Genomic DNA, 17,928 nt, shown 5'->3' with positions numbered 1-17,928 from the left:
AAAGGGCAAGGAAGGCGCCAAGAGGCACGATTTGCGTCGCCGTTATCAGGAAAATCTTTTGCTGATAAGGGGGGTATTTTCAAGCATTCTTTAGCAAAACTTTTCACTCAAAGGTGTAACGATGGTGTAACATTAGGCTGCGCGAAAAGGTGTAAACTTTGACTCCCTTGAGTGTGTACGTGCTGACTCTCTTTTGCAGGGCTATATCTACACCCTTTGAGGGAAAAAAGTTTCGCTGGAAAGACCCCCCTTATCAGCAAAAGATTTTCCTGATAACGGCGACGCAAATCGGGCCTCTTGGCGCCTTCCTTGCCCTTTTCGGCGCTGTAGGAATGGTTAGAAAGCGCCCGTTCAGGCCAAAGATTTTCGGGACGCTCAAAATATACGCCCCTTCACATCCACAAGCCTGCGAAGCTGTAATTAGCCACGCATTGCCGAGTTTCGCGTAATTAATTAACGGATACAGTACTTTAGAAATCCGCGGACCTTTCAGCAAACTTGCCGTGTTTTGACCATAGTGCACAATACTTCGGCTCGAAGGGTGAGAACTTACATGTTATCGGGCAAATCTTTCAAGGGGGTCTTTTCAAGCGTTCTTTAGTTAAACGTTTCACTGGAACTGTGGAAGTATAAGACCCGCAGATTGGTGTCAGTCCTTGCACCAGAGAGAGAAAGAGAGAGAGAAATATGTTTATTGGAGAGGTTGGCCTAGGAAAGTCAGAATTTGCTCCCTTGCGTGCAGCGTAATGTTAGACCTTTTGTGGGAAACGTTCACATCACGTGTGTAAATTTTCTCTTCGACGTAAGTTTTCATGCGATCTTATTTATTCGTATTCAGATATCTTAGTGAGTGAGGGTTTGTTCTAAAGCGTAGTTTCCCATCCAAATTCCCTTTTATATTCATATTTTTATTTTTTTATTTTCAATTCTGTACATGCACGCCACTGTGCTCAAGCTGGCGTAGCCAGCGAGCTCAGGAGGCAGCAAATAGAGGCAGAAAAAATTTAGAAAACTCTTTTATTTTCGCAATTGAAGCAAGGAGTATGAGCGACATGGCGAGATGCTACGACGTCATGTTTTGGCGGCGTGAAGGATTGCAAGCTTGTACAGAACACGGGCAGGCTTGGACGCGCTTCGGGCTTGGAACTTCAAAGAGGTGTCCTGACTTGTCGAACAAGGCCAGCGCGCTGAAGCTAAGTGAATGCAACATCTGAAAAACAAAGAACATGAAGAAAAAGCCAAAGTTACACATATGCAGCAGTCAGGAACGGACGCAGCTGTGGGCTGGCGACCCGGTTTATTACACCTCCATAGTAGGGAAGGGAGCAGGCCGATATGCATCCTTAGGCACCACAGATTACATGAAATTAGTTTTTCGAGGTCGCGGCTTCGATTCCTGGCCGCGGCGGCCGCTTTTCTGATGGAGGCCAAAAGCAAAAACACCCGTGTGTACAAGATTTCGGGGCACGTTAGGCGCACGTAAAAAAAAAAAAATGGCAGCATGTCAATTCCGTGGATAATGGCGAGGGTGCGGAGTACGGGGACCGTGACATCCAAGTTGCACCCCGAGTGAAATCCGATTTGTGCCCCGACCATCATTCGATTTTAGTCACTTTGCCTCCGCTTGCCGCGGTTTCGTATTCGGGGAAGCTCGTTGTCTTCGTAGACGTTAGCAGAAGCGTGACGCGTCTTACATTCGTTTCCGTCCATGGCGGGAAGAGGGTATGGGATTTTCAGAACCCGCTTACATACGCGGTGCACCGCGGCGCCGTCTCGTGTTTCCGCATAGCGCCATTTAGCGTAGTTCGATGCAGTCACTGTGTATTACAACTTGATCGCAACCTGACTACACCAGTGCTTTTGCGCATTTTCTCGTTGCTAGATTATGTTAGTGCCTGTTTTCGAGTGTTTTGGAGTGCTCTTGTACCCTTTTAGATATTTTCCGCACAGATTTTCACTAAATGGTGGTGTGCGCACGGATTGACGCGAACGGACGTTGGGAGGTCCTAAGGTACTCCGCACCCTTACAGGCGAGGGAGTAAGCCGTTTGGCTCTCGGGTACTAACTCACGGTCGTAGCCCAATGGGTAAGACGACTGACACTACCTCTGTCTGATCTACCAAACACAGGCTCGAGTCCTGCCGGAGCCTGTGCGATTTTTTAAGATTTTAAATGTTATGCGCACGGACGCAGACAGACATTGTGCGGTACTAAGGTGCTCCGCACCTAAAAAACGCGCCTTGTCGCCTGCGTTGCGTCGGCGCGTTAAGCGATACAATCAATCAAGCTTTACAGCGCAGGTTATACAGAGCAACACTTCGCCTTCCAGCCAACCCCTCTACAATACGCTTACTCTCAACTGGCACCGTTAACACGATCCCTCAGCCCCATGAAGACCACCGCTTTAGCCAACTTGCTTGTCTATCCACAACCCCCTAAGGTTCGTTCCTCCTGCATTAACTGAACCTCACTGCTCCACTTCGACAAGGCCACTGAATTCTCATATGGATGACTTTTGAAATGCACGCTGGCTTTCTCTCATGCTACCTTTTACGGCCCTTACGAAAGAATTTCTTATGTCATTCGGTAAGTTGGCTTTCCGAATACGGGGTTGGTGAGCCTCACTACGTTGCAACTGGAGCGCACCAAAGGAGCATCGTACCTATGCGCCTCCTGGGCGACGTCGAGAAGGCAGAGAGGGGGCCAGCTGGCAGGCGCCTCTGCAGCATCCCAGGAGGCTGTTGATGCGGCGACCAAGCGCCCAGCCTCGCGTGCAGGGCCTTCACATATCACAGTCTAAGTCTGACGCCCACGATGAAGAGCCTGTGTGTGCGTGGTAACCACAGAGAGGTGTTTTACGTAAGCTTTGCCACGGCCGCAACAGTGCCGCAAATGGCTATGAACCAGCCCATCTGGTCCACATCGCGTGCATCTCACAGTGAGTGAACCAGCCGCTGGCAAGGGCAGAGGGTACTCACACCAATGAGCCCTCTCCATTACCAGGCATGTACGGGCTACCAGCACTATCCTCTGGGCCGAGAAATGAAAAGCCCTCGCCTAGCGCAAGCACCTGCAGTGCTCGCGATCCGACACGTCCGCACACGGGGCTCTCCAGGCGCAGAACCTTTGCCCGAAACAGGCAGCAGGCACGCCCAGCTCCAAGCCCTCCAGGCGGCCCTGCAACATGTATATATAGAGCAACTTCAGGTGAACCACTGTGTACCCGATTGTGACCAGCCCACGTCCCCGGGACCATCGCCATACCTCGACTCCGAAGGTAACCCAAGAAAAAATGTAACTGGTCCCGGGTGGTGTATAGTTAAATTCCCATTTGGGCCCAGCTGGTCCTTGCTGGTCCCAACTGGTACCCAGTCGAAAATAACAGGAAAATTTTTGTCGTATGTTGTATTTTTGCGTGCCGTACAGTCGTATTGTTGTGTGTTGTATTCCTGTAGCAATTTTGTTGTTTTATCGTGTGTAGTGGTCCTGTAGTATGTCATAGTCCTGTAGTAGTCCTGTAGTGATCTTGTAGTATATCATAGTCCTGTAGTAATCTGTCGTAGTCCTGTAGTAATCCTGTAGTATGTCACAGTTCTGATGCTCTACTGCGAAAATCATGGTTGACTTGTCAAAGTCCTGATGCTGTGTTATGTTGTTATGTATTTCTGGCGTCTTGCAGTCCTGACCTGTAGCAATGCATTCATAACAATTCTGTTGCAGCAAATATCAGTATTTTTTAATCTAGCCTAGGACTGTATTTGGGCTGTCCACTGTAAGTAAACAGTTAAGACAGCCCAAATATGCCATGAGCACAGGCAAACTGAAGAGAATACAAAAATTTTATTTTAGTTTCCTTCATGCACACGCAGCTCCAGGCTGGAAAAAACAAGTACAAGTACCATTAAAATTGCCTTGCCGAAGGCCAGAAGTGCACCGTCCCTAACTACAAGCATTATGGATGATGCGTGCCATTCCAAAGCTGCAAAGTTGTCTGAAGCTGCAAAAACCATATAGTAAATATACTAAATTCCCAGGGAAAACCCACCAATAGCTATACGCCTCGAGCTTCGCGATCGCTGCGCCGCCTGCCACCGCTTCTCCGCGGCGTTGACGGGATTTGCGCTGCGTGACTGATAGGGGCTCGTGCAGTGTTTTGGTCCTATTTCGCTTCTTTTCGCCTTTCCGCGCCCTAAAAAAACTTGTTACGGTGACGACTACAGGCAAAGAGTACGTTTAGGTCACTTAAAAAGCAGCTGCGTCTTCGTAGAGTATACGATCGCCTGCAAGAGCTACCCGGGGACGCGGTTCTGCGCGCTTCGTCGCCGCTCTTCCGGGCGTCGGCAACGGCAGCAACATATCACCCATGTCACCTCCAAAACATCAGGCACAAATGGATTCTACTGACGCCTCGTTTAGACCTGATACTGGCACAATGAGAGGTTGGCTTCATTTTGCAGCGTGGAAAACGAACGCGGCTTCGTTTCGCATATATACGCTGCAGCAAAATATGTTTCGCTGATGTCATTACCCAATCCCGGACAATAATTTATGCCTTTTATAAGAATATAAACCATACGAAAATGTAAAGTATATTCCAAGCCTGTGTGTTGTTAAACATGTGCCCACAAACGACATATAGCAAAAACCAAGGAAATGAAACCACAGAAAAATAAATGCTGTGCCAATGCAGAATTTAGAAACATAATAGCTCTAACGGAAATGAAAAAAAAAAACAGTGCGGCTTCTGGCATGCTAAAGACGTTCGTCTAAACTTAAGCCAGGTAGGTTTCACTAGACCAACTATACGCGAAATGCACTGCTATTTCGCGAGAAATCGGTGAGGGGGCGGGGAGGGGGACGCCGTGTACCAATGCGGAGCGGAATCAAGCAATGAACGTTTTAGTAATCCCACACATAAATCTCGCGTTCACTTTCCTTTTGTTTTTCTACTTCAACAAAGAGCTGATCGTACGGCGGACGCAGTTTTGGAAGTATACAGGGTAGGCTGTTCAACAAGCGATGAAATGTGTCGTTGGAAGAGTGTGGTATGTGATAAGGCCCTCTGATTTCAGTTTCTGGTTTATTCTGCAGGCTCCCTGTGCCATATGACGATATTTCGAAGAAGCATTTAGTCGCGGACGCGGATTATATTGTAAGCCTGTCTCCGCGCTGCTCGCAGAGGATATATGTAGCAAATGAAGTTCTGCGGGCGCGCACCTCACGACAAGACGACTCTGTCGTGTGCTGATCCCCGAGTATAATTATGCATTATCCATCGTACTTTTGTTGAATATTCCCGAAATTAACACAGACTGGCTTGTAAGGTGGTGATCATATCTGAGGTATAATATTGGAAACGTAACTGGTGTGCTGTCAGGTATGAGTGCTCCGCTGATTATGTATGCGCACAAAACCTATTTAAATCGTAGTGTATAGCCGTAGCATGAACATCTGAGGAACCGGTGGTTATGGAGACATGGCTATTGAATTCAGGTCAGTGTAACTACAATCGGCTCCATCATACTCGGGTTCCGCGACGCTGGCCTGTGGCACACACCTGGCGCTTATACACACCGAAAATACAACACTAAGATCGCGTCGGAAACAATTACTTTCTCGTAAACACACCCCATTTGCGAACAGGGCGACTGCTCCACACAAACATGAATTTCAAACGCCCACAAACGGTAAATCTCAGTCGTGAATGTGTCGTAAAAGCAGCGGCGGCACTGGGGAGCGGGGCGCGGACTCCCGCGCCTGCTTTCGAAACGGGCCGCTAGGGGGATTTCAGTGGCGCCCCTACAGGCCGCGCTCGAGGCGTATAGGCTGCCACTAATTATTTATGTAGCTGCAGAAAGCCACAGAAAGACACAAAAAAACTCTCAATGCACACCTCATGAAGCAAAAAAACGACACTGCAAATTACATCCACCATTAAAAATGCCGCCATTTCTTACAATGACTAAAACGGTAGAGACTCTGGCTCTGGCGTTCACACCAGCCAAATTGCCATGTACCACCTATCGGTGCAGATCAGCAAAATTCTGCGCGAGATATCTAGCCTGAAGCTTGTGGCGCTTGTGCATCTCGGCTTGCTCGCAGACCTTCACCTGGAGGTAATGCCAGAAGGAACTTGCATCGTTAGAACAAAAAAAAAAAAAAAAAAAAAAAAAACATAACAAATATTGATGCGAGACAATGACCGGCAGCACAAAAAGACTGAAAATCATACTGCTAATACTGTGTCCTTAAACTGCGCCATTTTACAAAACCAAACACGTCTCTGCATGCTGAGCAATAAGAAGTGCTCTATATATGCTGATAAAGTGCTTTTCACATTACTGTGCCTATTCAAAATCGTTAAATTTAAACGATACCTTGCAAGCCCCTTTTCACAGCGTTCCTGGCATTTCTGGAACAAGTAAAGCCATTAGGACTTAGCTCAGAAAATGTCCTTTCAAAATCAGTTTTGTTTTCATTTTGCAACAAAAACATGATTTTTGACATGCATTTGCATCACGTGGGTGCAGAAAGGGAAGTGGTCTTTGCGCGTCACTTCTACTAAAGAACAATGCATGCCAACCGTAGCTACTCTGCATCAGCGTCTGGTTTTTATTATCAGGGCATGTAGGGTGAATCAGAAGATAATTTCTAAATGTCAGGTTTGCAATCAGACTATAATAACCCCTGAAATCAGCTGAAAATATCAAGCAGTGCCCGTTTGCAAAGTTACGATTTTAGGCAGTCTTATTGCCTTTGCGCACATTGTTCTAAGTTGTGTTGTAGTTCTACTTACCCCAGGACCATTCAAACAGTTAACAACAGTTTCGGTGTTGTTTCTCCATCGCGAAATTCATATTTAGTGTTACTACACAGTTACTCAACTTTACGCCTACCTGCCATGGCGCCTTGAGCGTCCGCTACACATCCCCCAAAAAAAGCATGCCACTCCTGATTTCAGCCCACCATAACCTGTTTTCTGCACTAAGAACTTCCGATGCAAGTCAAAAGATAACACCCAGTCGCATGATATCAGTTCCGACGAGGAGAGCACTTCAAACCGGCTTTACACACCGCCAGCTGTCCGCCTGCCAGTTCCGTTTCCATACAAGGGTATCTCCAGAGGTCTAGTGTTGCTCCTTAATTGAAATGTATATTTGGATGGAGTCTCCAATACCTTTTGTACTGTTTCATTTCAAAAATGTTAGGTGCGCTGCAATGCAGGAGGCTTGTAGTGCTGTTCTTTATTATCGCACAACAGCTACTTGGGGAAAGTTTGTGGGGTACTATTTTAGCGCATTGCACTGCATTCCTGTAAACAAAGCTACAATAGCAAGTCAGAAGATGATAATAACCCACAAGTTTATGTTTTTAGAGATAACTGACAGCGAACGTCAACAAGCATCAACCACGGAGTTTCGCTTTCAACTCCATGCATGTTTTTCCGCATCACGTGCTTGTCCCCAATACTGTGCTAGCTATAAATGCAAAGTGAGTCACTGACAAAATGTTTTTACGTCACACGGGGACACATTGATGCCTCTGATAATGTCAAATCGCCAGATTTCTTCCAGGGAACCACCCAAAATTGCCCATCTTGAAACGCAGGTTGGGCTTCACCGCATGGCACGGGCACCGTGCGAGCTAATTTTTTTTTATCTCCGCAAACTTTTTCACGCAAGCCAACAATTTTTCTAGGATGTGTTTTTAGAATGTTCCCTACAAAATGTATATCCGAAATTTTTTCTGCTGTCTGCGGTTTGTTGTACACAACTCCTTTTGTATCATTTTCTTTGACAACTTGACAAAAATTTCGATTTTAATATTTTTTGCAACTATGTGTGAAAACATATAAAAACTGGTGTTTTTGGAAAAGGCGTTAAATATTCTGCATTTTGTGTTCCTTTAATTAGTGCTTACCAACGATTTTTGCAGAAAAGAAATGTTTTCTTGGACCCCTAAAAATCGGTCAATTTTCCAGCAGTAACGAGAGTTAAATTACTACAGAGTGACATCATACTCATAAAACTTCCCCCAAAGAGTATAAGCCAGCTCATAAATCTAAGTGAAGTTAAGCAACCATAAAAGTTCAGCAAATTTAAAACAAATTGAGAAAAAAAATGCCGATACTCCCTAATGCAAAATTTGCGCGCAGCGCGAACTCCAGTCTTCTCGGTCGAAGCGCATAGTTGCCAAGTCAATTTACACAATCAAACTATCAATGCAGACAATCCAAAATGCCTCTATTTCAGTAACTGACCATTTTGGATTAAAAAAAACCCTGCAAAACTCTTTAAACAGTGCCAGTAAACCTGCACGATGTTTAGATTACATTGCAGGAATACCTGAGCCAAATATTACAAGTCCATGTAAAGCGGTGAGCACGCAAATCGTTTGAGACTCGGAAAAACCAACCGCCCTCTCTTCAATTTTGCTCATTATGCACTCTTGGCATGGCCTAAACGACGTTCAATTGGCTGTCGCTGGTCAACTTTGCGACTTATTTCTCAAATTTCCTGTGAGGATTCGCCGTCATCGGCGCTGTGTACCAACCTCTTCTATGTCTGAACCTGCACGCGCAGTTCGGTATTTCTTTTGTTGAGTGCGCACAGAGTTTGTGTGAAAAACTCAATACTCTCCTTTCAACGAGACCACTCGACAACAAATGTTTATTGCTTCAAAAACGCCCTACCAGCCTGAGCGGCGCTTTCAAGCAGGGAGCCATACCTGCTTTTTTGTGGCACCAAACCAGAAATTGACCCTCCCCCCCTTGCGTTGCGGAGAATACTTCCCTGCCTATGATATGTCCAAGGACGCCGAAGAGAACGCCGCAAGCTGCCCCCCTCTCCAGGAGAGAGCACCGTGACAGCTTTCGTTGCGTTGTCTGCAGTCGAGTTGCGAGGGAACAACTATGCGCGATTTCTGATTGTGCGTAGTTTCGGTGACAGTAAAGGGCTTTTTATAATTCTTGGAGAGGAGATTTCTAAGACAATAGACTTTACCCCAAACTACATTCCGAGTAGTCGATGGTAAGTGCTGCAGGGTCCCTTTAAAACACTAGAGATACTGGCCTAGGTTTCCAGCAACCAAACTGGTAAACATCTACCTTCTTATTGGTGCAGATCCACGGACCCTCGTGCTAGATACCTTGCTAGCAGCATGTGTCGCATGTGCATGTCCCCTGGTTCGCAGCCCTTCATCTGCAGGTAGTGCCAGCAGGGATCTGCATCGATAGAACAAAACTATACATGTAATGCAAGACAATGGCAAACAACCTAAAAAGACTGAAAATTAGACTGCCAAAACTGTGTCCTTAACCTCTACCATTTCACAGAACTAACACAATGGCTCCACATAGATGAGCTGCGAAGCCGGGCGCAGTCGACGAAGTGCACGAAACAAACCACGTTTGTTCATAATTTGCAAGGCAGCATACTTACTAGTCGCTTTACTGAATTAAAGTTGAACGGACTCGAGCTTTATTCGGGCGAACAAACATGGGGCTGTCTGTTTCCCCTTACTGTGTGTGTAGCACACAACCCAATTTGCCCGACCAGTGAAGATGAAGACACCAGACAGGTGGCATTTGGCTGTTCGACGTCCATGTGTAAGACTCCACATGTAAGAGGGTGTGAAACCTGTAGTTTTGCATGCACAATCTACCCTCCTTCCTTCGGTCCCCGCACATGCACACGTAAACCAGCAACCGCTTATGTGTGTGTGCTTAGCAAAAAAGACAAGAGCAAGCGGCACCCAGAAAATGGCTTCACTGGAATAAAACCAGAGGACACAGACTGCTTCACAGTAAAAAGAATGCTGAAAAAGTGGTGCTTTTCACATTTAAATTACTGCAGAGCATAACATTCCCCTATATAAAACTTCCCTCCAAAAGTATATGCCAGCTTGTAAAACTTTAAGCTAAAGGGACCATGTAGACACAACACAAGTTTGGTTCATTCGAAAGATTGCCACGTTAAAATCATCATAGTGACACCACTTTTAATGTGTACTTCACCCAAATAAGCTATATAATTAGGTAAAAAGGAATGGCCATGCAACCCACTAGCTCATTTCCTGCAACAGAACCTAGATGCCCTATGTGCCCAGCTGTGCGATGGGCTGAGGCTGGCAAAAGCAAACACAAATTAGGTACGGCTTGCAAGCTTTCCAAATGAGCTATTTGCGCATAAATGTAATGCATATTCATTTTACAGCAGTACGATTGGTGCGAGAAACAATGAAAGTACAAAATACACATAAGCATAGGAATACCGATGAGCACTGCTGTTGGTACTGGACACAGTATGCTTGTTGTAGCTGCACAGCAGTCCGCCGCTTCGGAGTTGTCTTACGTGACCCTGTTTGTCGAGCATACCCCACGTTTCACAAAACGATTGCTTTCTACAGTAGCAAAAACAAGCCAAGTTCTGGGACTAACAGTAAGAAAGCGTTAAACACCTACTTTCTTCACAGCCAGCGCCGTAGAGGGCTCGTGCTGGTGGTGCCGCCAGGCTCGTGCTGGTGCAGCTGGTGTCGGGTGCTGGTGGTTCTGCAGGGCCTGTGTTGGCAGGGAGCTGCAGGCCATGTCCACTCTTTTCACTCCCTGGAGAGGTGCCTGAGTCACATGAAAAAGCGTTGCACTCTTAAAACAATAAGCAGCACAGGCAATCAGTTCTAATAAATTGCTCCCCTTTTAAAGGAATTTAAAGGTTGGTCAATACCATTCTGAGCACGCCCAAATCGCAAACAAGTCATTCTACATGGGTGCAGATGGTCCTTTTATAAGACTAACAAGTCACTTTTAGGGTTCGGCCTGTATGAAAAATATAGAGCAATAAGTTGTGTTGCCCACTCATAGTCGCATTGTTAGCAAGTCTGCTACAAAACATAAAGCAGCACTGCCGTGTTCCTGCACTTTCACTAAATTGCAGTTTTATGAATTTTTTACTAGGCCTTCTGTTCCAAACAATCTCATTGTCAAAATCCTTTACAGCGAGTAAAGCACTTTCAACGGGCAGTAATTAATGCAGTGCCTGCAAAAAGACAATGGCTAGCAACTAGATAAACCAATAGCTCAAAATCTTCATATATAAGCCAAATGACAGGGTCATGCTTCAGGGCAGTTTTGTTTTCACCCACCCAAAGAAAGGACCCTGTTCAATCAGGGTGTAGGATCCTTAGATAGTAATGCCGCATGTATGAGGAAGTGAAACCTTCCTTGCAACAGTTGACATTACAGCCAACTAAGCATGATAGCAACTGCAGTATCTGGTACGTTGCTCAGCTCATAATAGTGATAAGAAGCCATGCACACAGATGGAGCATTGTTTATGCACTGGCGAAAAGAACTTGCCGGCCGCTCCATGTTGAGTGATTGCAGCCCCCACAACTCGGCCTCCAAGTGCACGACCCTCTTCCTTAAAACTATTACAGGGTCTTGGTCCCCTGCAGCAGCTCGAAGAATGATGTCGATCTCCGCTGATCTTTTCTCTGCCTCCGCAGTTTTTTTTGTCTGCCTGCAATGAGAGGTCAAGAGATAACATGTCATACTTGCTCCGAGCCTCTTCCACCAAAACGACACCTATTTAGAGCAACAAGCACACTTCAGTGTCACTTTACACACGTTTAATGATAGTTATGAGGTCAACTTTCAAGCAAATATTGACTCCCCCTAATAAACATACCTGAAAGCGGTGGCTATTCTAGCGCCTTGGCGTTTATGTGCGTCATGTTCGAGAAGAGCATTTACAAATAACATTACTGTAGTGGCTGCTGGCAAGACAGCCTTCACAGAAAAACCACCATTTCGAAGCTCGTACAGTCGGCAAAAGGCTTGTCTATAACGTGCGAGCAGCGTGCTCTGGACTGCGCGCGAGACACTTAGTGATAACGCCTGGTTTGAGACCGGTAGAATGTAAGCACGCGCGACCCGCATCAGCGCGATGGCTCTTTCCCTTGTCGCTGTGCCCGTCGCTTTGACATCCGTACCTGCTTTCGTCGTGCGAAGCGCTGCCTGCACTGCCGGGCCGGGAAACAATAGCGGCAATGAGCGATTGGTAGTAGAGCGTTGGCTGCGTTTAACTATGTGCAACTCTTTTTTTGCGGCGCCCTACACAATTTAGACAGGAGTTTTTTTCTTGTATGCCAGACAACGAACAACAATTGCCCAAAACGCACCGCTTCCGGTGTTTATAGTGACTAGATATCGGTCCGTGATCGCTCGCACAGTGCATTAGGTATTGTAGCGTGAGCCCGTCAGCAGTGGCATGCAAAACCGAGCCCAGAAACCGGATAGTGGCGCTCACGGGACTCATGCAGCTATTGGCGGAACGATAACGCAATGAACAGCTGTGCGCCAAGGCTAATGCAGACGAAAAACTCGCGCGAAGGCGGGTAATCTCCGGGTTTGTTTCCCGGCCCGGCAGCGCAGGCACTCAGCGCTTATTACGGTCAAAGAAGGCGTGGAAGCCAAGGCGATGGGTACAGCGAGAAGACACAGCCATCGCGCTGATACGGGCCTCGCATGCACACATTCTACCTATCGCAAACCAGGCGTTATCACTACGTGCCTCCGGCACACTCCGAAGCACGCCGCTCGCGCGTTAGAGCCTTTTGCCGACTGTACGTGAGAATGTGGCTTGGTGACTACTCGACGCCGACACGAACAATGCAGATGAATTCTTAACCCGACTAACTGGTAGCCAGCACAGTCTAGAATAGAGCGTGATTGATTGATTGATTGAGGGGTTTAACGCGCCGACGCAACGCAGGCGATGAGGCGCGCCGTAGTGGAGGGCTCCGGATTAATTTTGACCACCTGGGGATCTTTATCGTGCGCCGAAATCTCGTACACACGGGCGTTTTTGCTTTTCGCCTCCATCAGAAAAGCGGCCGCCGCGGCCGGGAATCGAGCCCGCGACCTCGTGCTCAGCAGCGCAACGCCTTAGCCACTGAGCCACCGCGGCGGGTTAGAATAGAGCGTGTTACTTGGAAATATGTGCAAGGTGGTAATACGAGCCATTTTCTTCGGCGTCGGCGCCTTATACAGGGTGTTGCGATGATAATTGGAACACTTTAAAAAATTTTCCTGAGCGCACCGCCGCTCTGTTCGCGTTCCAACTTGCCACGAAGGTCGCAATTTGTGGTCTATTTTGTTTGACACCGGGAACAACGATGGTACTTACCTGTGTATTCTGAAAATAAATAAAAACGATTTTCGCCTATGGGAAAATGGCGGCTTATTTGGACGTGCGAGCCAGCGCAAGTTGACGTTGGAACGACGGAACCACCTGCAGAGTGAAACGCACGTTTGGGATTCACGTACGGAGCCAAATGGTGCAGCAGACGATCAGAAAACCCGGTTTTCGGGCTCGCACGTCCACATTGCCGCCATTTTCCCATAGGCGAAAATCGTTTTTATTTATTTTCAGGATAAACAGGTAAGTAACCTCGTTGCTCCCGGTGTCAAACAAAATAGACCACAAAATGCGACCTTCGAGTGAAGTTTGAGCGCGACACAGAGCGGCGGTTCGCGCAGGAAAAAATTTTAAAGTGTTCCAATTACCGTCGCAACACACACTGTACGGTGAAGCGGATCTCCGCGCCTTCCGACGGCTCCGCCGGCACGCCGACATTCATTCCTTACTTTCTGCGGTTAGTGGCAGATGCGAAACTGCTAAAGAGCGCTTAATTGAAGGGTAAGAACACTTACCGGTCATGTGAACGATGGTGCCCCCGAATAATCTCCCCGCGCCTCGCTGTCGCCGAGCCAAAACACTTCCCACGCCACGCTCGTAGTCGTCGACGTCCTCCAGAAAAAAATTACGCTCGTCCGTTGGCCCACCGACTTCTCTTCTACCTTCCAAAATATACTGAACGAAAACGTTACATGGTTACGCTTTGTTACACGGTCGACCAGCGCAAGAAAAGAAACTCGGCGTAATGTTTGTTGATGGTTTGTTGCAACAGTGAGGGCTGCGGCTACGGCTGGCTACGGCTTCAGTCGGCCTATTAGCGGTGAGATGTTTGAGTGGCGCCCCCTGGATCTGACGTCGGCCTGGGACCCGCTGCGCTGTCGTCTGCTACATTCGCGCCGCTGGTACACCCGCGCCGCGGTCGTCCGGTTGTGACTGGCAGCAGTGTCTTTGCTAGAAATCGCCCGCTTTGATGCTGTGGTGCTTTAAAAAGCGTGTTTTCAGTCAGATTCTGACAGCTCTGAATAATTTCAAGCTTTATCCCGCACAAGTTTACAACACACGAGGAGAGAGAGAACGACTATAAGAGAGCATCCCTCAGACGATCGTGTGTAACTCGTTCTATCTAGCGTATTTGCGAGTTTCAGTGCTCAGATCTCCTCGATAAGTATCCAAATGCTTGGGCTTCCCTTAACTATATATGAGATTCTCTTATGAAGACTGAACAGTCTAATGCTACGCATCAAGCAGCGGGTCGCAAAGCAGGAAATAAAACGGATGTTTTCTATTTCTTTCGTTGTTGTTGACTTGGGTCAGATAATTTGTTTTTTTTTTTTCTGTGCCCAACTCATTCATTTTTCTGCACCGTCCCAAACGTCCTAGGAGGTTTGGGGATGTTTGCGAGGCTCACAAAGTTCGTTTGGATATGCAATGCAATGAGATTTGTGCTACGGCGCAGATAACGTTGTCCACACTACTCGAAGGCGGCTTTTGTGCACCTAATTTCTGTCCAACCATCGTTATCGTAACGAACTCAATCTCAACCCGAACAGTTATGACAGGATTACGGTGTCGAAAACTTGATATACTTGCTAACGAACGCAATAAATAGTATATATGCCATTTTTATGTATAACACAATTCTTAACCAATGAATATGTCCACACAGCTCTATTGTTTTCCAACCCCTTCAGTCGCAAAGAACAAATCCTGGCCTACTCGGGATGACGTTCGGTGAATTGAAGAATGAATCTTACTCTATCGTCTTGGACTGAGGAGCCTGCCAACTAACCAGCTCGATTTTACTGTTAAAGGAGCCATGAAGAGAAAACACAAGTTTGGTTCATTCAAAAGATTGTCTCGTTAGAATCATACTGACACCACTTTTAACGTAAACTTCGCTCAAATAAGCTACATAATTAGGAAAAACGGGAATGGTCATGCGACCCACCAGCGCATTTCCCGCAACAGAACCTGTGATGTCACATGGGCTAAGCTCTGCGATTGGCGGAGGCTGGCAGAAGCAGACGCAAATTAGGTAGAGCTTACAAACTAGACGAACGAGCGATTTGCGCTTAAATTTAGGGCACATTCTTTACAAAGCAATAGGAATGATGGGACAAACAGTGGAAGTTACGAAAGCACATGTAAACATAGAAGTACTGATGCGTTCTGCTGTTCGTACTGCGCACAGCATGCTTTGGTTTAGCTGCACAGCACTATGGGGCTTGGGGTTGTCTCAGACGACACTGGCCGATTGACGCAAGCAACGGTGTCTTACGTGACCCCATTTGTCGAGCGAGCACTGTTTCAGGGAACGAATATTTTCTCCCAGAACAAAAACAAGCCAGGTTTAAATGCGGGCAAAAACAAACCAAACGCTTGCCACGGTATGGTGGCGCCATCTAGGTTACGGAACGTAAAGAAACGTGAGAACAAACTAACACCGCTACAGGGTGGAGACAACCTTTGAACGGTCCCGTGCCGCCGCAATTGGGCCAACGGGCTCAACGCGTCATTCTTTTCGTTTCCCACGAGACCTAGCAACGCGAAACAGACAATATGATTCAAACTTCTTCAGTAAACCGCGTTGCGGCGATAATTTTAGCGCGGTTTTGACACAATGACTTGCTTCGGCGGCGAGCGAGCAACCGAAAATGGCGGCGCCAGCGTTACGTGTCTCTACCCTGTACGGCGGATGCGTGAATGAAGGTACTCTAGGCTGCAGAGCGGTCGGTTCCCGTGATGTCACTTGGGACCACGAAAACGCACGATTGAGGGGGATCAAAATTTTAACCTAAATTGTTTAATTTCTCAGTGAATAAAGCACCGTTTGTATCCGGACAAGCGCTGGGGGCACTATAAAACACGAAATCTTTCGAATAAAACCAACTTGCATTTTCTCTTCATGGCTCCTTTAAAGTTTTCTCCTCCTCCTGGTGCTCCTCCTCTCGAAAGCAGTTTTACTATAACGCCTATCTGAATATTGGAATTATATGGCTGTGGCAAATGAACCGAAATATCCCTCCAAGTCTGAACAAACATAGATTTTCTGTATGTTTGCCATACAGGTTACTTGTTTTGCTCAATAAGCCTGCATACTGGTTAGAAGCCTGGTATAAAAGAAGCACGCGCCTGTACATACAGCAGGTTATTTGGAAATCAACCTACATTATTTGTGCCCCATAGTGCATGTCGGCACACTTTCATGCTGTGAAAACGTAAAGTGACTTGATACAATACTTTCAAGCGTTAGGCAACGTTGCCAAATCTGTTTTACCTTACGTACGATTAGCTGGAATCGTAATGCCTTCTGCAAAAGCCGACAGCTTCGAAGGCCTGGAATTTGTTTTGGTCTTCCATTTTCGCTGTTGTCGGTGGTCAGCCGCCTGCTGTTACCTTTGTTCGAAAGACTGCTGAATACAGAGGCTGACGCCTAGCTCCGACTCTTCGCGCTACGCACAGGACCAGTTTCGCAGCACGCATGGGCGACGCCGGCAATGTTTTGTTCCGGAGCGGTATCAAAAACTATACTTAAGATCACGCCTTAGTCTTTTGTTACGAAAAAAAGTTGCACAACGCGAGATCTGCTGCGGACAAGCACAAAATCTCAACCGCGCGCAAAGAAACAACAGAGAGAGCGAGCCCGAGTGAAGCAGACGACAAATGCGAGAATCCCTAAGCCGACGTCACGGAGGCGCGCTCCGCAGCGCCGCCGTGGACCGGGCAGCTGGACGGGTGGCGCCACCACTCGGCGCTCCCCTCGTCAGTGGAATGAGCCGGTGCATTGGACTACACAGCCTCCCGTTATTTTGTCGTGTTTGCTTCGGTGCTTTGTATGTTTTGGTGGCGTTGTGAGCAGACACGTGAGATGAAACGAAGTCTAAACAAATGTGTTGGGTTCTTAGATGCAGTAATGACTACGTAAGCTTGTCTGACGCTTCGAAAGTTGGGTATCGGCTGCAATGGCATGAGCACTTTTTGCAGCGATCTGCGCTTGGCTACACGTACCCGTTCTGAGTACGAATAAAACTACTATTAGTAGTATTAATTTCTTCTTAAATGCACTAAGGCTACGCAAACTTATTGAAGTCTTGTAAGGTTCGGAATGGGCTACATTAACACGAGCGCTTTTTGCAGCGCTCTGCGCCTGGCTCCGCGCGATCTGTGTAGGAATAAAGCTTTTAGCAATATTATTATTCATTTCTGCCACTTTAAATTATCTTCACTGGTTTCAATGACTACGGTTTCAGCGCCAGCCTTAGCGCTGGGATACCTCGATACGTGTGCTTTAAATAGAAAGGCACCTGCATACGAGATGGATTACCTTGTAGCCGTAGAAATGTTGCGGTAGTTTACACTTTCTGTAACCGTGAGCTTTGTGCCTTCGGTTTTGGTGGGCGACACTGTGACAGCATGGGAGCCTGAAAGCCGAAGTGGAAATCCCACGTTTGTGGTGGTCATTTTATCAAGAGCCAAAGTTGTTCACCAACTCAACAGCCCAAGCTACAAACCACCCCTCCTCACCTTCCCGTTTTACCCCCTGCGTAGAATAAAGGCTGGTACCGATAGTTAAAAAATGTGGCAGTGTTAACGTCAGCCGGTGTTTTTTAATGCTTAAGTATTCTTTACAGAGTACCTAAAAAAAATCGTGTAATGCCTGGTGAAGACACCAAAAACGCGCGATTAGTTGCCTCAAATATGGGTGCATGAGCCCGAGTCCTCCACCCCAGAC

General features: G+C 47.0%; 1 protein-coding gene across 6 annotated transcripts; it reads right to left on the bottom strand.

The window, feature by feature from the left end:
- Positions 1–1,003: 1,003 nt before the first annotated feature.
- LOC144163306 (uncharacterized) lies at positions 1,004–15,001 on the bottom strand. Of its 6 annotated transcripts, none has more exons than XR_013320881.1 (7): positions 13,712–15,001; positions 11,354–11,516; positions 10,463–10,615; positions 9,107–9,223; positions 2,979–3,177; positions 2,663–2,823; positions 1,004–1,210 (listed from the first exon to the last, which is right to left on the bottom strand). XR_013320881.1 is itself a non-coding variant. In XM_077694227.1 (5 exons), the coding sequence occupies exons 1-3, from the start codon at positions 13,716–13,718 to the stop codon at positions 9,111–9,113; spliced, it is 273 nt and encodes a 90-aa protein (XP_077550353.1). In that variant the 5' UTR covers positions 13,719–15,001; the 3' UTR covers positions 1,004–1,210; positions 2,663–3,177; positions 9,107–9,110. The 6 variants fall into 6 exon arrangements, 3 of the variants coding, with proteins under 3 accessions (XP_077550353.1, XP_077550351.1, XP_077550352.1); XR_013320882.1 differs by having other exon boundaries at positions 3,058–3,177; XR_013320880.1 differs by having other exon boundaries at positions 2,663–3,177.
- Positions 15,002–17,928: the final 2,927 nt, after the last annotated feature.

The sequence above is a fragment of the Haemaphysalis longicornis genome, unplaced genomic scaffold (assembly GCF_048455015.1).
Source record: "Haemaphysalis longicornis isolate Haplotype H1 unplaced genomic scaffold, Haemaphysalis longicornis Haplotype H1 scaffold_12, whole genome shotgun sequence".
In the NCBI taxonomy this organism is placed as follows: Eukaryota; Metazoa; Arthropoda; class Arachnida; order Ixodida; family Ixodidae; genus Haemaphysalis; species Haemaphysalis longicornis.
This window is presented reverse-complemented; position numbering and strand designations above follow the sequence as displayed.